This window comes from Peromyscus californicus, unplaced genomic scaffold, assembly GCF_007827085.1.
Source record: "Peromyscus californicus insignis strain IS unplaced genomic scaffold, ASM782708v3 Scaffold_12__1_contigs__length_115047231, whole genome shotgun sequence".
NCBI classification, from domain to species: Eukaryota; Metazoa; Chordata; class Mammalia; order Rodentia; family Cricetidae; genus Peromyscus; species Peromyscus californicus.
The window spans coordinates 44,206,916-44,227,577 of record NW_026294413.1 but is presented as its reverse complement, the minus strand read 5'-3'; the positions used below and the strand labels follow the sequence as shown (position 1 = coordinate 44,227,577).

Here is a 20,662-nt window from a genome sequence, read left to right as displayed (position 1 = left end):
TACATGCTGAGGTATGACAGTAGGAATGTATTAAAGTCTTTGTTTTCTGTAGTTAAGCCATTATGTTTTTGTTTTTTAAGATCATAAAATGTGTGTGCAGTAAAAAAATTACTGCAGGTTATAACATACACTATACTCTTGAATCTCAGCTGAGGTGTTTCAGGCAGTGTTCAGTTGATGTAGCATGTTATGACAGCATGCACAGGGCAGACAGAGTATGCATGTTGTGTGTTTAAAGCCAAGGCTCCAGTGATGCTGTGCAATGCAGTATTGGCCAGGGCCGCCCAAATGCCTTGGGCTTATTACACATTTGGTTTTGAATTAACTTTTGGTTGTTGTGCATTGCTGTTTCCAAAGCTTTTGTGGCTCCTGGATTCAGTTACACAGCTGGATACGGGGTTGAGAGACCTACAGTTAGAAGTTGTGTTTTGATCCTGGAATCAACATGTTATATATCAACAGCATATATAACCATTAGATTACTGTGTTTTACAGAAAATAAATCGAATTATATATCTTCAGGGAAACAAATGGTGACATCTTTGATCATTTCCCTTTTCAAACAGCAGAGGGAGGCAGTGTTATAGATAGTAATGCTAGGAAGATGGTTCAGTGGGTAAAGAGCTTGCCACACAAATGTGAGGGCCCACATGTAAATTTCTAGAATCTACATAGAATCAGGTGGGTGTGGTGACTGCTTATGATTCTCAGTGTACAGGAGGTGGAGGTAGGGATCCTCAGAGCAAGCTGGCTTGTCAGACTAGCTAAAATGCTGTGCTCTGGGTTCAGAGAGAGACTCCCCCTCCAGATAGAAAGTGGAGAGTGATGGACAAGACACCTGATATCATCTTTTGTGTGTGCGCATACACATACACTGCATGCAAATATATATAAAATCTAGATAGTAACCTTAGGTGGTTCTGTTAAGTAAGCTGGCATATGTAATACACTAAGCACATAGTGAATGCTAAGTGAATGCTACTATTTACCCTCGTAATTCAGATTTTTTATTGTAGCTGTGAAACAATACATGTAGACCATAGGAAATATGGAGAAGTATACAAAGGCACTGAGAAGGTCATTGATGACATTTTAGCGTGTTTCCAAGATCTTTCCAACAGAACATGTACCATAGTCACTGATGACATTTTAGCATGCATTCTTCTGAATAACCAACTATTTCTCAGTGTGCATAATGTACACTGGAATGTTGTTGCTCTAAGGCAGTCTTCAAGAAGAGTAATATGAAATAAAGATTTTGGTGGTAAGTCATAATTTATAACGAAGGGAAGAACCAAAGATTTGTCATATGACATGTTGCCCTGACTCAGTCTTTCTTATCACTCAGTAAATATTAAAATTAAGCAGTTAGAAGAGGTGGGGAGAAGCAGCTTCCTGTAAATTGTCCTCTGACCTGTGTGCATGGCTATGCACACCCCACCACACACAAAAGAAGCAAAACTAAAATGTAAAGAAGAAGTGATTATTAATTGATTCAGTGTAAGAATAAGGGTAGATTTTTGAGTCTACTCACAGGGGGCCTGAGCTACTGCTCCAACACAAAGGGATTTGATACACCAATTGACTGCTGGGAAGGCTTGTCCTCAAGACAGAGAACTAGTTGCTAAATGAAACTATGAAGCAGTGGTTTGCAAAAGGTTGCCAGGAAACAGCCACAGCTCATCAGGCCCTGAGAAAGATCTACCACCAGCTTGTAGTAGTTGGTGAGAGGGACCTTACTGCTTCTTAAGAAGGCAGTATCTGAATGTCATGATTGCTTAGGAGTAGTGCTGGAGGAATTGTCTTTCATTGGGAAGAATTAATAAGTTCTCTTATACAGAGAGTCCTTAGAGGTGGATGGTGGTATTTAATGCTAAGAATTGATGACCCAGCACAGTATGGGTTCTTACAGATGACTTAGAGTTACTGTGTTCAGATATAATGATATCTTGAAAGCCTATTCTAGAGAATAATATTTAAGTAGATGACCAAAGTTTTAGGATAATTGTGTTTGGTGGGGTAGGGTGCATGCACGTGTATGTGTGTGCATTGTGTGAAGGCCAAGTCAGCATCTGGTGTCTTCCTCAACTCACCTTTTTCAGATGGGGAGGGTCTCTCACTGAACCTGGAGCTCATTGATAGGCTAGATTAGTTGGCCAGCAAACCTCCAGGATCCACTTCCCGTTTCTATCTCCTTAGCTCTGGGGTTACAAGCATATGCTTCCATGCCAGCTGTGTACGTGGTGCTGGGGATCTTAGACTTGGAGGACAAGCATCTTACCACCTAAGCCATCTTCTCAAAACTTTTGTTTTTTCTTCTTCTTCTCCTTCTCCTTCTCCTTCTCCTTCTCCTTCTCCTTCTCCTTCTCCTTCTCCTTCTCCTTCTCCTTCTCCTTCTCCTTCTCCTTCTCCTTCTCCTTCTTCTTCTTCTTCTTCTTCTTCTTCTTCTTCTTCTTCTTCTTCTTTTGTTGTTTTTTGAGACAGAATTCCTCTGTAACAGCTGTGGCTTTCCTGGAACTCACTTTGTAGACCAGGATGGCCTCAAACACAGAGATCTGTCTGCCTCTGCCTCCTGAATGCTAGGATTAAAGCATGTGTCCGGCATGTGCCACCACTGCCCAGCATTTTCTCAAACTTTAAGGAAATTTTACTTAAATAAAAATAAGTTAGCTTATTAATGGTTACAATGAAAATGTTTCTGAGAGCAGGCAAGTAATTCTAGAAAGTATCTCCTGGAATCCTCAAGACTTGTACATTTTCATTTTAAAAAGTATGAATGTAGATGTAATTCTAAACGGTCTTATTAAATGAGAAACACAGAGCCAAATAAAGAGTTAAAAGCCCAAGAGGTCAGAGCATTAGTGAATAGCCTTTAGCTTACCAGCCGCTGCCATCCTTCCCCTGAGAAAGAGACCTATTTCCTGTGTGTCTTTCTTTTTATTGACTTTCTGTTCTGCCTTCTCATTGGTTCTAAACCCAACCACATGACTTCTTCATCACTGCCTGTCTATATGGTTGGTACTTGGATTAAAGGCGTGTGTCACCAAGCTGGCTATGTCCTTAAACACACAGACTCTGCCTGCCATATGATCAGATTAAAGGCGTGTGCTACCACTGCCAGACTTCTGCTAAATGACTTGCTATTAGCTCTGAGCCCCAGGTAACTTTATTTATTAACATACAAATAAAATCACATTTCAGCACAAATAAAATATCACTATAAGTATGTACAAACTGAAGTAAGTGTAAAAAGGAATTCATAGAAAATTAGTTGTCCCCCAACTTGCCTTAAATAGTTTATTGCATGCATGCTGCTGTCTTAGTGATGGATGAAGTATAACCTCAAGTTCAGGTCAGCTTGTTTTAGGATGTTGCTAAGAGATTTGGCTTTATAAAGACCTCTTTGTTCATACCCACAAATGCTCAAGTTACAGTAGCTTTCAGTAAATGTGAGTGCTAGTATGTGCTGTTTTTCAGGTGAAACTAGGAATTGGTACATGTATTTAATGGGAGTTGTTAGTTCACCAAGCTAGACTTGTATGCAATCTTTGGTCCCACAGTGCCCTGTTGAAGTCAGTAGGCATTTGTTTATGTCTCCTCAGGAAGAGTTGTACAAGGCAGCATTTAGTTTGTCAGGAGTAAGAGATGAGTTCTGAAGCCCAGCCTCGACTAGAGAAAAGAGCGACCAGTACTCGTAACCTCTGTGCCTGTGTTTGGTACCCAGCACCCCTACCGGGCTGCTCACAACTGCCTGGGGACAAGGCTTTCTTCTCTTCTGTCCTGCAAGCACTGCACACACGCATGCATTATGCATGCACTATGCACGCACACACAAAACTAAGAAATAAAAGTAAAATTTTTAAATGTATGCACCCTAAAGCTATTATTATATATTGTATAAAATGATTTGGGAGCTGTGTGTCTATAATTATTATCTAAACATAAGTGAATCTGTTTTAGCTTTTGCCCTAATCCCAAGACATTATTTAAAAGCAAAAACCCTTAAAAAATAGGTCTAAAATCTGAACCTTTTCTTGTCCCAAGCTTTTCAACAAATAGACTCTCAACTTGAAATGATTTGTTTAATGGGTGATTATACAGTTGTCAGCATTAGTTGTACTGGTTTTAGACAATGGAGTAAGTTCCTCTGAAGCAAGTGAAACACACGTGTGAATGTAGGGTTGAGAACAGGGTGTCTCAGAGGTGGCATTGCAGACATTTGCTCTGTCTGAATCTATTGCAGGGTTTGTTAGACTTCCCAAGTCTGTATCCCTTTCATTGACCAACCTTGGATCAAATATCAGTTTCTATTGCTATTGTCAAATGTGCCTGGAATGGCAGAATTTGACAATAAATTAAAGTCAGGCATCTTTTACTAGTGGAATAATTAAGAACACTTTTGTAGAAGAACAATAAAGCATTTAGATTTCAAGACACCCCCCCCCCCCCCAAAAATGATTTGGAGAGAGCAAGCACATGCACACACATGCTCACACATGCATATGGAGGTCAGAGGATAACCTCAGAAGTTAATTCTGTCCTCCATGTGGGTTCCATGGACTCTCAGGCTTAACAGCACACACCATTACCACTGGGCCCTCTCATTGGCCCGAATTTCAAGACTTAATTGTAGCTTATATGATATGTGTGTTGTTTTTTTAAAGGGTAAAATTTTAAGAGTAGAAACAAAATAAATGTTTCATAATTCTTCAGATTTAACTTTGTATAATTTAGGCAAACTGTCAAAGACACTATTAATTCTTATAAAACTTTGAGACTAAAGAAAATTGCATTTTTACTGTTTTGTGTATCTTACATTGAGTAATGGATTTTATTTGGTCTTTCTTTCAGATTGAAATTAAAATGAAAAAGCCAGAGGCTGTGAGATGGGAAAAGCTAGAGGGGCAAGGAGATGAGACCACACCAAAGCAGTTCACAGCAGGTTTGTGTTTTGGCCTTGCTGAGGTTTTAAGTTCATTTTGTAGGTGAAATTAAATAATAATGAGCATTCTTCCTACTTCATTATTTATGAAGAGAAGATACTTTGATTATAGTAAAGTTATTGTAATTTCTGAAGCTTGAACACAGACAAATGTTGGCAAGAGGAGTTGGAGTTGTTTACTGTGTCAGTCTGTGAATTGACAGTTGTTTGTGAGCTGCCTAGTGTATGGTAAGGTAGTTTGCATGGCTGAGCATCTCCTTCCTTCCCTATTCTGCCTTTATTCCTTTGTTTCTCCAACTGATTTCTCATCTATGATTTCCTCGAATTTCAGAACTTCACAGAGTAGGGCATTTGGACTATTTCTGTTACTAATATAGAGATGGCACAAACCAGTAAAGGAATACCTAGAAGTGGAGACAACTGGGGTTGGTTTTATATAGCCCTTTATATGTCGAAGTCCGTTTTAAGCACATATAGCCAGCAGTCAGGCATCTTTTACTAGTGGAATAATTAATCTGGGGGATACTAAGATTGTATCTTAGTGTAATTGCCTCGTTACTGAATAGGGAGAAATTTCTTTTTGTTATTTAATACTCTGATCTGATGGCTGAAACAAGCCAACAATGTATCTCAGCTATTTTCAGGTTTTTACCGCTTTTATAGTAGAAAACACATTTGCTTGTAACATTTAGGAAGTCAGTTATGAGCAGATCCAGCGTGCATGTGTGTGTGTGAATTAGTTTCATGTATGTATAGAAGTTGCAAGACTAAAAGTGTTTCTTCACCCAGTAATAGAATTTTAACTAATCTGTAGCAAAGATAGCAAAACCAGGAGAGACAGCGACAGGTGATTTCTTGTTGCTGCTTCAAAGACTGTCTCTTGAGACTGAGTCCCAGAAGTGAGGGGGGTGAGGTTTATATAGTGACCAACTGTATAATACAGTGCTCATGTAATAGGCAGCCCAGTATTATTTCTTCCTTTTTATAGTCTAGGATCACCTAGTGGATTTGTGGGACTAAAATGCAGGGCTGCAGAGTGTGGGTGTGTTTCTGGTAACTTGCTGCTTCCTGTGGGACACATTCACCAACAGTGGAGATGATCTCTGCTCTCACACTTGTCTGATAAAGAAAGTAGTGAGCAAGAAACTTAGATTACTCTCAGTATAGTTCACCTACCATGTCCAATTATTCACGTTGTTCTGAGATTGAATAGTGTGTGTGTGTGTGTGTGTGTGTGTGTGTGTGTGTGTGTGTGTGTGTGTGTATGTAGGGTTTTTCTAAACTGAATCCCTTAGAAATTCAAGATGCTTTCCCTTCTGTCCTGTTGTGTTTTGTGAGGAATTAATATGCTTGTCAGATCCTGTGTACTGCAAGCTGGAAACTGTAGATAAGGGCAAGTCACTTAACCTATCTGGGCCAGCATTCTTATCTGTAGAGAGAGATTAAAACTTCATTCCCATTCTTCCTGGGAGTTACCATTAGAATTAATTAAATTCGTGTTCCCAGCTCCTTAACCGTGTCATACGTGAAAATGTACAAAGACAGCATTTCCAGTAGAGGGAAGTGACATTTAGGATATTTAAAGCAATACACACACACACACACACACACACATACACACACACACACACCCTGAATAAAACTGCCAGGTCTTCCTGGGTTTTGTTTTGATGAAGGATGAGTAAATGAAAAGTAGGTTTATTTTTTTATTTACTGGTGAAATGAAGGCATAAGAAACAGAATGAATGTTTAGTAGTTTCTCAACTATTTTTAGAAAAGGGATGTAGAAAGACATTACTAGACAAGGAACATTTAGATTAGTGGATTAGTGTTACTGGGTTCCAGTATGTATTTAGACACTTTCCATTTTCCTTCAGGAAACTAAACAATTCACTTCTGATAATACAAATTCTGTCCCTTACCACCCTCTTCATTAAGATAAAAAAATCTTCAGTGTGTAAATGGGAGAGAGTTCTTTGTAAATTCTGTGTCGATTTAATAAATTTATTTATTTTACATCCCAGCCGCAGTTTCCCCTCCCTCCTCTCCTTCCAGTCTCTTCCCCTCACCCCTTCCTTCCCGCCCCCAATCCACTCCCCCTTCATTTCTGTCTAGGAAAGGGCAGGTCTCCCAGAAGTATCAACAAAACATGGCATATCTTTGTTGCAGTAAGACTAAGCACCTCCCCATGTATTAAGGCTAGACAAGGTGACCCAGTATGAGGATTAGCTCCCAAAAGCTAGTACAAGAGTCAGAGACAGCCCCTGCTCCCACTGTTAGGAGTGCCACAAGAAGACCAAGCTACACAACTGTCACATATATGCAGTGACTAGGTCAGTCCCATGCAGGCTCCCTGGTTGTGTTCAGTCTCTGGGAGCCCCTAGGAGCCCAGGGGCTAGCGAAATGGCTCGGCAGGTGAAGGTGCTTGTTGCCGAACCTAACGACACAAGTTTAATTCTAAGGACCACCTCCCCCAAGTAAATAAATACATGTAATTTTTAAAATGATTTATTTTGTATTTTATGTGTATGGGGTTTTGTTACATGTTTGTATGTGTAGCACGTGTGTACCTGGTAGATGTGGAGGTCAGCAGAATGTATTGTGTCCCCTTTAACTGGAGTTAGGACAGTTGTGAGCTGCCATATGTGTGCTGGAAACTAAACCCAGGTCCTTTGCAGTAGCAGCAAGTGCTGTTAACTGCTGAACTATCTCTCCAGTCTCCAATAGAGGTAGTTTTAAAAACGAAATTAAAGTGTATCTCAGTTCCTTTAATAACCTAGTACTAAAACTGTTAAATCATGTATGTGGCTTACATTTCTGGCTGTTATTATAGTTTAATTAGATAGTTAAACAGAGCTATTCTTAGACCTACTGGGTCATTTTGTTTGTCTATTTTCAAATTATTTATGTGTCAAGATCTTCATTTCCTTGGTCTTAGGGCATTCCTTGAGCTGCTGGGCTAGTAGTTTTTCTATGCAAATAGCCTCTATCCAAATAGATACACCAATTCTGTTGTTTTCTATGTTATGTAGATAAGTTTATGTGTTGTTATTTTCAGATAGTGTATTAAGATGTGGATAAGTGGATTATTTTTCAGCATTCAGGAGTTACGTATATTTTCCCCTTTTCCCCCCCATTTTATGTGCAGTCCCATGGAGTTACTTACTATTTTCTATTGAAGTAATTGAAGTAATCTAACGTGTGTGTGTGTGTGTGTGTGTGTGTGTGTGTAGGAGATGGAGCATTAACTAACTCACTGTGTAGCAGTTGATTTTATTTTCAGAGCATTTCTACTTTGAAAGATACGTGAGTATCGTTGCATAGAAAAGTTATACTTCCAGTATTAAAATCTTGAGAGATGGACTGGAGAGAGGGTTCAGTGGTTTAACATACTGGCTGTTCTCACAGAAGACTCACATCAGGCAGCTCACAACTACCTGTAACTCCAGTCCAGGGGCTCTGACACCTTCTAGCTCAGGCACTTGTATTCACAGGGTGCACATCTGTAACACTCAGGTACACACATAAAATAAAAATTTTAAAAATGGTTTAGAGATTGAAAAATGAGGTGTGCTTTTGGGTAGTATTTGGAATTGGTGTAAAAACCTTGCACATGAGAGGCAAGCATTTTGCCATTGCCTCTAATGGAGCATCCTAAAAAGTGTGTGTGTATACACTGGTATTTTTATAATTATCTGTACTGTCTTTTAAAAAGATTTATTTTTTTAATCTGATGTGTGTGAGTGTTTTGCTCACAGATATGCCCATGTACGTATGTGTGCCCAGTGCCCTCAGAGGTCAGAAGTGGGCTTTGAAACTAGAGTTATGAATGGTTTTGAGCTGCCCTTTATGTACTGGGAGAAGAACCCAGATCCTGTGTAAGAACAAGTACTCTTTTTAAAAATTTATTTCTTTATTTTATGTATATGAGTGCTTTATAGACTGTATGCCAGAAGAGGGCATCAGATCCCAGTGTAGATTGTGAGTCACCACACCACGTGGGTGCTGGGAATTGAACTCAGGTCCTTTGGAAAAGCATCCAGTACTCTTTAAGTGCTGAGCCATCTCTCCTGCCCAGAACAAGTACTCTTAACCATTGAGCCATGTTTTCTGGCCCAATACTGTCTTTTTTTCAAACCTTTGCTTCTTTTCTAAAGAATAATTATTAGGGAGGGCTTGAATGCTATGGCATGCATTTGGAGGTAAGAGGACAACGACGTGGCGTCCATTCTCTGCTATCTTTTCATAGGTTCTGCCAATTGAACTCGGCTTATTAGGCTTGCACAGCTGCTCAGCTGTCTCTCAACCACCGTTAGTTTTCTTCTCTCTTCCATCTAATTTTCCTTCTTTCCTGTTATTTCCTTTTTCTTGAGACAGTTCTCACAGTCTGGCCTTACCCATAACCATGTAGTCCAGTGTGGTGTCTGAATTAGGATCTTACTTCAGCTTCTTTTTTCTTTTTCTTTAAAGTTGCAGGTTTTTTCTTTATTTTCATTTTATGTGTATTGGTGTTTTACTGTGGAACTGGAATTACAGACAGTTGTGAGTTGCCACATGGGTGCTGGGAATTGAACCAGGTCGTCTGGAAGAGCAGTCAGTGCTCTTAACCACTGAGCCATCTCTCCAGCCCCTTCCTTCAGTTTGAGTACCTTTACTTTCCATATAAGACATTCTGTATGCTTAACCCACTTCCCATGTGATTAGCATCCAGAATGTTTTTAGTCTGATTTTGTATATTATATCAAAAGCATACGCTTTATTGAATTATTTTGCTCAGAGGAAGTCCTACATTTTGCAGTATGCTAACTGATTCAGTTTTTGAAATGTAGATCTAATTATTGATGTACATAGCAAAGAGACACTAACTGCAAACTTGAAATTCAGTGACCTAAACTACTTGCTAAGATGTTCCGTGCACCGTGGTCACAGCATTTACATATTTCTTGACATAATCAAACGTGCTGATAAATCACTTCTGTCTTTTTCACTTTGTAGATGTGAAGAACCTGTATCCATCATCATCTCATTATACCAGGAACTGGGATAAGCTGGTCGGTGAGATCAAAGAGGAAGAGAAGAATGAGAAGCTGGAGGGTGACGCAGCTTTAAACAAGTTATTTCAGCAGATCTACTCAGATGGTTCCGATGAAGTGAAACGGGCCATGAACAAATCATTTGTAAGAAAGAATATGAACAGTTTTCAAATATTTTTTAATTATGACAGTGAAGTTTAGACTCTTAAAGCAAGATTAAGTAGTGAATTTGGGGCCACATTGTATGACCTGGATAGCTGGGAGAGTTTTTGGGTAGACTTTTGCTGAACATTCATTTCTTCTTGCTCCAGACTTAGAGTAGTGGTTGGAGAAGTTCAAAACTTACAGAAGAGATGAGAAATAGAAACAGTGGTTTATTGTAACTCACTTGGGAGTTAGGAGTTGGAAGGCTAAGAAATTCTAAGACTGCAGCCATTAATGGGAATTTATTTTTAGTTGAATTTGTCCCAGTAGCTCAGTGAGCTTCCGCTGGTTTATCTTGTAGAATCATACATACATTATTTTCTTCTTTTAAAATGAAGGGGACAAGTGAGTCCCAGGAAAGGCGCAAAGCTACACAGAGAAACCCTGTCTCAAAAAACCAAAATAAATAAATAAATAAATAAATAAAAATAAAATAAAAAAATAAAATGAAGGGGAATTCACAGAACCGTATGGGCTAGTAGAAAGTATCTATTATTCAATGACTTAATTTCTCAATTGATTAAGAAAATTCAGGCTAAATATCACCTGAATCAGGTCTCCAGTTCTGAGGTTTAATTGACAATTCACTGCTATAAAACTGTATAAATTGTTTATTTATTTAGACTTAAAAGAAATTTGTGTGTGCTTGTTTTGCATATATGCATGTATGTGCCCCTCATGCCTATGGAGGTCAGAAGAGGGGGTTGGATCTGCTGGAATTAGAATTACAGGCAGTTGTCAGCTGTCATGTGGGTGTTGGGAACTGAACTCTTCTGCAGTCCAGGCTGGTCTTAGATTTGCTGCAAGGCCATAGATGGCCTTGAACTCTTGATCCTCCTGCTTCTATCTCCCAAGTACCCATGTACTACCCTACCAAGCAATTATTTTTCTTAAAGATATAATCATGAATTTTGCCAAGAAAAATATTGTCTACTCAAATCTTCTCAGGCAAGACACTCACCCTTACTATTGACTTCAAAAGTGTGCTAGAGAGACTAGCTGTATGCCAGGTCAAAGACACATTACAGAATCTGCATCCATATCATACAGAAAATTGATAGTTAAATGAGTAATATACATCCATAAAGTAAGCCATCTGTGTGGCAACATTGACCTTAAATGCGGAGTTTGCTTCTGTCTCTGTAGGAAGACAGAACGGACTGTCCTTTATGGTTGTTCAGTATAATTGTATGAGACCAACATACTAAATAATGAGGAGGAGATTCTAAGTCGTACAGTATTCTGCCTTCTATATGGAGAGAAGGGAAGATTGTGGTCAGTGAATATGACCAGATTATAAACTAAAGTCACTTCTGTGAGTTTTCTGAGAGTCCTCTTAGGAGTAGCTGATTTTAAAGGCTTGTCACATTTAATTCACTCATTTTATATGAAGCCTGCCATGTGCCAGGCCACCATGATTAGGACTACAGTGTAACTACATTCGTCTATCTTTGCATGGGTCCCACATTTGTGGGTTCAACTAGCTTGTGATTGGAAAGTATTAGGGGGAAGAGTTGTTTGTATTGAGTACCTATTATACAGACTTTTTCTTGTTATTTCCCAAATGATACTACATGATAAGCTCCCTGATAATACCTAGTATTGGATATTATGGGTACTCTAGACATGATTTGTAGTGTAGTGGAAAAGTATACCTAAGTTATATGCAAATTCTGTGCCATTTTATATTAGAGACTTGTAGCATCTGCAGATACTGTAGTGTGTGATGCAAGGGTATGCCTGAACTCTCTGTAGATGCCAAGGGATATTTATGTTGGTAAAATATAGTCCATGTCTTTGAAGGACTCTGTTCTTTAGTTCTAGTCATCAATGAGAAGTAGACTTAAGGAGAAACTCCTAAGTGGATGTGATGGTAATCCTAGTACTTAGGGTGCTGAGACAGGAGAGTTGTGAGTTCAAGGTCAGTCTGAGCTGCATAGGAAGACTGTCTCAAAAACAAACAAGAAAAGGAAAGGAGGCAGTCCTTAAATTGCAAAGGTGCAGTGTGTATTAATGGTAGTTACATAGAAGACTGATTGTATGAGAATACAGCCTGGTAATTAAGAGTCTTAACAAAGTTGACTGGTTGAGTCAGGTGTGGCGGTGCACACCTTTAATTCCAGCATTCAGGAAGCAGAGGCAGGTGGATCTCTGAGTTTGAGGCCAGCCTGGTCTACAAAGTGAGTTCAGGACAGCTAAGGCTATTTCACAGAGAAACTCCATCTCAAAAACTTAAAAAAAAAAAAAAGAAAGAAAGAAAGAAAGAAAGTTGGCTGGCAAGGTGGCTGAATGGGTAGGGTGCTTGCTGCCAAATCTGATCACCTGAGTTCAATTCTTGGGTCCTCTGTGGTGGAGGGAGAGATCTGGCTTCCACTAGTTGTCCTCTGGCCTCTAATGTGTGCCACGGCATGCCCATGCCTTTAAACATATGTACATGCACATACACTAAGTGTAATTTAAAAATAAGAGTCAAAGACCACCAAGAGGTGCTGGCATTCATGTTTGGAAGATAAATAAAGATCTAAAAACAGGAAGACAATAGCACCCCACGCAAAGGAACTCAAAGGAGTTTTGCAAAAGGCATTGGTTATCTTGAGTTTCCAGTTCAAAGGATATATAGCTTCCTGTGTTTGTTAGTAATACAGCCAATTAAAAGATTGTAGATTTCAGGAATTCACATTATACTCTTCTATGATCCATGTCAGTGAATTTTTATCATAATAAATGCATGGAAGTTGTATTTCTTTCGAAGTGTGAACTTTAGCCTTTAACAGATGCACTGTCTCTCCAGTTCAAGTTTTTAATAATACTATGTATTGCTTGACACTTGGCCATATTCTGAGAAATCTGTTGGGTAATTTTCATTATTAGGTAACACCATTGAGTGTGTTTATACAAATCAGGCATATGCTGTCCTATTGACCTGTACCCACAGCTTAATAGAACTACTCGGTATTATCAAGCGTTTTGGTAAATAGAAGATGTTTGAGGCTGCTGCAGATGTAACAGAATATTCTTAGAGTAGAATGTGTGTGTGTGTGTGTGTGTGTGTGTGTGTGTGTGTGTGTGTATTCTAAAATTACAACAAAAAATCTAGCTTAGTAAATAGTCAAACTAATTGTTGTTAAATATTATGTACTGTATATAATTGTATGAGCTGTCCTTTCATATGGCTGGCAGCTCAATGAGTTTGAACTAGAGTTGTGTACTGTATTGTGGCTATTATTAATGGCTACACTATCACTAGGCAGCCAGAATTCTTCAGCTGTGTTGTAGTCTTATGACATCAATATTGTAAGAGCAGTTCATTGCTGACTAAAACATTTTAATGAAGTGCGTGACTCTATGCACATGTTAGGATTGTTGGGGAGTTGCATATTCACTGCCTTATAAGTAGACAACCAGTGCACAGGATGTTGGCCTGTGTACCTCTGCTGTATGTGCCTTAATTAAAAAAAGAAAAATTCAGAGTATACTAGAGTGTGTTTGGCAATGAGGGAGCATTAAATGGGGACCCTTAAAATTCTGTTTAACTGGTGTAAAAGTTTATTTTGCCTGGCTTTTACTGTCTTCATCAAAAAAAGATTATGTCATTTTGAGAGGAAGGAATTTTATTTTCATTTAAGGTGAGTTTTCCACACAATGCCTCTACTAATTAGCAAGTCCATGGTCTTTAGTATGGCAGTGTATATGCACATGATGTGCCTACCTAATTACTCTAGAGTTGTCTTTTGTCAGGTGTCTGAAATTGTTAACCTCTCTGGCAAGCCTATGATTAAATAAGAATGTTGAGTTTGTATTGAGTTATTTTAGTCCCTATGTTTGGGAGAGTATATTTGGTTCATTTTAAGGAAAATGTTGCATTTTGATATAGAAGGCAGGAATGAACCTTTTCTTTTCTTTTTTTTTTTTATTGCAGATGGAGTCTGGTGGTACAGTCTTGAGTACCAACTGGTCTGATGTAGGTAAAAGAAAAGTTGAAATCAACCCTCCTGATGATATGGAATGGAAACAGTACTAAATAAATCAATTTGCTATCACAGTATTGCGTTTGTTCACGAGTGCCCATTGTGTGCTTTATCACATTCTTGAATTTTGAACAATATCTTTTTGAAAGATTAAACCCTTTGCCTCTTTGTGCTTTAGAAATGACTTTCCTACAAGTATTCTAAAGAGTGATGATCACATCTTATCACTTCTGTCCATAAGGATTTCACACGTCCTGAAACCAAATGAAATGTCATCTGTTCCTAGATAGATCAGCTCTGTCTAGTTATGGGAGTAGAGAATCTTTAATAACATCTTGGGTAATTGCCTTATTTTTGATGCAATATTCTGTTAATAATTTATTAGACCTGGCAACTTTTTGTGGGCATACATTTTTCAACTTTAGTGTTGTATTTACTTTTAAGAGCTACTTTTGAATGAGTTATAAAGACAATTTTTCTATGAAGGTTGGTTTATTTACCTTTCTCTTAAGTTTTTACTGAGAACATTGAGAAAGTACTACAGAGAATTTCCTCATTTGGTTTTTATGAGAAGTATTTGTAATTGCACCAAGATTTTGGTTCTGCCTTCCAAATTCCAGAATAAAGCATAGGTTCTGGAGTTTAACAACCCACAGATTTAGCTGTTTTAAAGGTAATGTGTAGCAGAGGCCAAGAAAAGCGCAGGCGGCTCAGGTCCTGCTTCCGTCTGTGCCGGGACTGCTCTGGCTTCAGTACTTGAGTGTTTTGCTACTTTGAGTGTAAATTAATATGCATGTGTTTAGTATTTTGTGCCTGAAATCTGTAGATTCTTTGAGGATAATAAAAATGAATAAACATCATTAACTTTAGAGTTTATAATAGAGCTGAGAGAAACCTGTTTAGGAAAAAGTTACAAAATGGTTGAATGTTGGACTAAAGAGTTTTCAAACCAAAAAATGTACATATATACCACAGTCAACTTGCAGATTGGGGATCATTTTCACAGCCTTTATAGCCTAGTGGTGGGTCTATGTTCTGTTAGGTGTCACTGACATTTTTGTGGCAAGGCATTCTCTTGTTTCCTCAGAGCTGACGGTGAACTGAGTGAGAAACATGTTGGCAAGCATTTCATTCAGCTGTAAAGGTGTAGGGCTTGGGCTCCTTCCTTTTAGCCGTTCGATATGACGTATTAAGAGAGTTGATACAGTTTCAGCGAGTAGGTTCCAGGTCCTTTGTTAATGGCTTGTGGAAGCACGCTGGAGCATAGGAGAGCTGCCTCTGCATTCCTGAGGCTCCCGCCTCTCCTTCCAGTGTGCGGTGTGCTGGCTGCTGGTATTACGGGACCACACACCATATTTGCCTTGTTTTGTCGGTGTCACATGCTGGAGTCTTGATCTGTCCTTTTGCCCACATAAAGTCACAGGCTGCTACCATGTTCTTGAGGGCCAAAGGGAAGGTGGAAGTGACTACTTGTTAGAGTGGAGTTCTGATAGTCTCTCCTTTGGATTGTGTTCTAATGTTAAATTTCCTCAGTGTTGTTGATCCTAAGTGGAAGGGAGGCTGGCTACAGAGACTATTTAATAAGCCAGGATACTGCACAAGATTCCAAGTCCAAATCTCTCTCACTTCCTAATTTTCAAGAGTTTAGCCTTTTTCCCCAACAAATTTATTTGTATTTTGTGTGTATGTATGTTTGCATGAATGTATGTACAGTATGTTTGTGTGTGAGTGTGCACATCCAGTGCCACAGAGGCCAGAAAGGGTGTAAGATCCTCTGGAAATGGAGGTCCAGACACTTGTGAGCCTCCATGTGGGTGCTGGGAACCAAACCTGGGGTCTGTAAGATTGACAAGTGTCTTAATGCCTGAGCCACCCAGTTTTAAGCCTGTTATGTCTTAATTCCTTTATTAAATAATGTCTAGCATCTTAGAAATTATAACGAATATTTTGTGAATATAAATAAATCATTTTTACCATTCAGCTTTAAGAGCTTTTTATATTTGGTATTATTTTTGCATTTATTTTTAAAGCTATATTATATAGAGATGCTTTTTCATTAGCTATATTTGCTTTACATTGTTGAGATTCAGGATTTTGTTAGAGTAAATAGATTTCCTAATGTATGACTAAAAGCATTATAAAATGTACCTAAGTACATTCGATTTATCTGTCAGAGGAATTTTGAGAAATAGGCCAGATTTACCCCAAAGTGCCCATTCCAGAGTGCTGCTCCTGTTTCCCTGGTCCAGATCCTGGAAGCTTGTAAGTTTCCACAGAATTCTAAGTAAGAGTCTTTCACTGACGTCTTTATTTTCTACTCTCAGTGGACCTAGTCATTGCTTTGTCTTTTTAGACTTCCCTGTTTATTCCTCATGTTTTGCTTCTTTTAGTGTCCTAAATTAGCGTCAAATATACTGTCACCTTGGACTCCAGTCCTCCTCTACCTTCCAAGAGCTGCTATTACCACATCTGATGCACGCTGTCCCCTCCCCCTTTTCTCTCTCAGAGCTTAGCGAATGAAGTACTATGGTGTTCTGAATTTTCTGATAAGCCTTGGGTTATTTAGAGAATATCTTTTGCTCTAAATCCTTCTAAAACATATTAGTCTAAAATGATAAACTAGAAAATATATTTGTAGTGAAGCAGTGTGGAACTGAATAAGGGGAAGCAATACACAAATGATTTAGAATGTGAAAAGATGTTCAAATTTACACATAATTAAAGACAGGCAAGATTAATTGGCAGAAGACCTAAGTTATACACCCAAGACAATGGCAAGATGAACAGGTTTGATGCTGGAGGTGGAGCTGAGTGGTAGAGTGTATGCTGTTAGTGTAGACTTGGTCTCCCCTCTTCTCTTCCTCTCCCAGGTAGGATCTTCTTATGGAGTACAGGCTAGCCTTGAACTTGCTGCAACTCCCGTGCCTCAGTCTTCTGAGCACAGGGATTGCAGAGAATCTGGGATTTCCAAGCCAGCCTGGGTTACACGGCATCTGGCATTGGAGCACAGGTCCTAGAGCTGGAGGTTGCCTGATGGGTTTGCCACATACTGAAAAGAGAATGAGGCCCATAGATTCCGTGCTACACACACAACACACACACACACACACACACACACACACACACACACTCCCAAGTATCAGTACAAAAAGTGTTTGGAATGACATTAAATGTTAACACGTGACAGATGGAATACAAATTAGAATTTGTACTGCAGTGTAATTTTACTGTGAATACCCTGATGATATAGATGTGAATTAATTTGCATGGTGTATTTTCAGTAAACTCTCAATCTAGTATTCATCTTATTTCTGCCCTTTCTTCCCTACACACCAAATTACAAGTTACATCACATTATTGTAATCTTTGCTTACCAAAGCAGTTGTTTTGGATGTAAGTACAGTTATAGCAGAATAAATATGGAGATGAGATTGGATTACATGGATTTACTGGTTGTGAACAGGGCCTTAAGGATAAATGTGGTATAAGATTTTATATTTAATGGTTTTGTTAAAACCAGATCAGCAGAACACATTTTTATGGGCCATCTGCTAAGACTAAAGGTTGTTTTGGAATCTCTCATTCCCTTAACCATATATTTGCATTCCTGCCTGTCAAGATGAGGAGACGAAAGGGAAACAGATGGAGAATTCCAGAGCTAGATTGGATCTTAAATACTGTCTGGACCAAACCTTTCGTTTACAGATGTGCCCCACCCCCCAAGTGCGCTCACAGCCTTTTTCTTCATAGCGATTCTTGAATCTTAGCTCACCTAATCGTCTAGTGACATCACAGTTTCTCAAAATATCAGGCAGCTGGAATTATGGCACTGGGAAGGTGCTTCGCATAATATTTAGGATAGAGTTCACCTGGAAAGCTTGGGGGTTTTGTTTCATTTTTTGAATGTAGACTTTGGCTTCTATCCTGAAGGTGTGGATCATTAGGTCTGGGGTTATGTAGTAATCTGTAATTTTAATGATGTTGGTTTTGAAGCAGATGACTTGAGAGGAATTTAGAGCAATTAGTAAAGGAGAAGGTAAACAACTGAGGTTATACTAGTCACCTCCAGTGCCTCCCAGCCATTTGAGAAAAGTGAAAAGTTATTGCTTTGAAGAACTTGGTTCCTGTTCATTAATAGGAATTAAATGGCAGGGCTGGAGTCTAGAAAGATGGCTTGTGGAGCACCCACATGGCAACAAACAAACACCTGTAACTCCAGTTTCAGGGAATCACATGCCCTCTTCTGGCCTCCCCGGGCACCAGGCATACACACAGTACACATACATACATGCAAGGAAACACTCATTTACATAAAAAAAACCCAAAAAGACAGGGCCAGGGATATGGGTTATTGGTAGAGCATTTTCCTAGTGTGTTTGAGGCCTTGGATTCAATTCCCAGTGATAGTGAAGATTTTCTGTTTATGTTTTTATAAGGTAGAGGCGAGTTGCTCAATGATTATTTTGAACCTTGGGGACCCTAGGATGAAGTCATTGAATCGGTGTCTGGCCATTGCCGTCATAGTGAAACACTGAGCATAGGATTTGGGCAAGACACTCGTGTATCACTACCTCGTGTTTAAACTGAACAGAGAACAACAGAGGACCATGCCACTGATTTATGATGAGGCACTGTTGCTGTTATTGCCTGTATGGTATGCATAGGACACAGTGACTATTTTCAAGTGTGAGTGCTGGTTCAACAGGCTGAGCACAGTGTGGTAACGTATACCTATGGAGATCCTTTTTGTTGTTGCTTTTTACCGCTTTTATAGTTTACGTAGTAACAGGAGTGCAGGGTTTTTTTTGTTGTTTGTTTTTTTTGTTTTTGTTTGTTTGTTGTTTTTTTTGTGACAGGATCTCTAGGACAGGCTGGCCCAGACTTGTAGCAATCCTCCTACCTTGGCTTCTCAGTGCTGTGATTATAGACATTGCACCATGCCTGGTTTTTGGAATCTGATTTTAACTGAAAACAAACTGGTTACGTTTAGCCACATTATGCCCTGCTAAGAGAAATTTCATGCTTGACTTATTGTTCCATGTTTTTTGACTGTCAGTATAAGTCAAACTCATTATAAAAAGATAGGTAATAGTGTAGGCTAATTAATGATACAGACTTTTGAAAAGAAAACTCTTGGCTAGTAAATAATCCACAACATGGAATGCAGAAGATAGGAAGTCACAGTAGTCCCATTTCAAAAAAGTAAAGTAATTGCCAGTAGATTTGCACACTTCAAGTCAGTTTATTTTTTTTGTTTTGTTTTGTTTTTGTTTTTTGTTTTTTGTTTTTTGAGACAGGGTTTCTTTGTGTAGCTTTGCACCTTTCCTGGAACTCACTTGGTAGCCCAGGCTGGCCTCGAACTCACAGAGATCCGCCTGGCTCTGCCTCCCGAGTGCTGGGATTAAAGGTGTGCGCCACCACTGCCCGGCTCAAGTCAGTTTAAAAGGTACATGTAGGTAGGTATTCTAGGCTGCCTTTTTGCTTTTAGAAGTTCTGTAGCTATCTACAGAAGAGAACTTTTTTTGTTTTTGTTTTTGTTTTTTCGAGACAGGGTTTCTCTGTGTAGTTTTGGAGCCTGTCCTGGATCTCACTCTGTAGACCAGGCTGGCCTCGAACTCATAGAGATCTGCCTGGCTCTGCCTCCTGAGTGCTGGGATTAAAGGCGTGAGCTACCGCCGCCGCCGCCGCCGCCGCCGCCGCCACCACCACCACCACCACCTGGCTCAGAAGAGAATTTTTTTTTTTTTATTTTTTGATTTTATTTTTTAACATTTATTTTATTATGTATACAGTGTTCTGTCTGCATGTTTGCCTGTATGCCAGAAGAGGGCATCAGATGTCATTATAGATGGTTGTGAGCCACCATGTGGTTGCTGGGAATTGAACTCAGGACCTCTGGAAGGGCGGCCAGTGCTCTTAACCTCTGAGCCATCTCTCCAGCCCATCAGAAGAGAATTTTAAAAAAGGGATGTGTGTGGCAGTTTTCTGGGGTTCCAAACCAGTTGCTAGGAATCATGGGTGAAGAGAGTGTTTGTAAAGGAGCAACTTCAGCATAGTGTGGGTATATTATTTCCAGTCCCAGCACCAATTTTTGTCTTTCTGTTGGTAATGTACAGTACAATACTAGAGACTGACTCCTATGTTTTTATGTAAAAACAACTAAGATGTGAAAAGGGTTCAATGACATAAATGTCTTGGAAAATAGTGTTAACTATTTGCTAAGCTTAGATTATACATGCACAAATCTGTATTTATATATATGCATATGTATATATCCTCACATTAAATATCTAAAAAGGAATTAAATACATTTGAATATAAACAAGTTTAAATAAAACCTGTGGTGATTCCTCCAGTTAGTTAAAACTAACTCACTTTATAAATTTGATTCTAATATTGGATCTTTTTTTCAAAATGAAATACACTTGTATATTCATGTAGAATATGAGCGTCTGTATATACTTAACATCCTTTAAAAGGGGTTCAGCTTTCCTTCATAACCAAAACACTCTATG

General features: G+C 39.0%; 1 protein-coding gene across 1 annotated transcript in view; it reads left to right on the top strand.

Moving 5' to 3' along the window:
- Sugt1 (SGT1 homolog, MIS12 kinetochore complex assembly cochaperone) overlaps window positions 1–14,224 on the top strand; it is a 43,731-nt gene extending 29,507 nt beyond the window's left edge. The window contains exons 12-14 of the mRNA XM_052732651.1: window positions 4,852–4,942; window positions 9,938–10,119; window positions 14,099–14,224. Of these exons, the coding sequence (XP_052588611.1) occupies window positions 4,852–4,942; window positions 9,938–10,119; window positions 14,099–14,200 (375 nt within the window). The 3' untranslated portion in view covers window positions 14,201–14,224. The remainder of the gene's footprint in view (window positions 1–4,851; window positions 4,943–9,937; window positions 10,120–14,098) is intronic.
- Window positions 14,225–20,662: the final 6,438 nt, after the last annotated feature.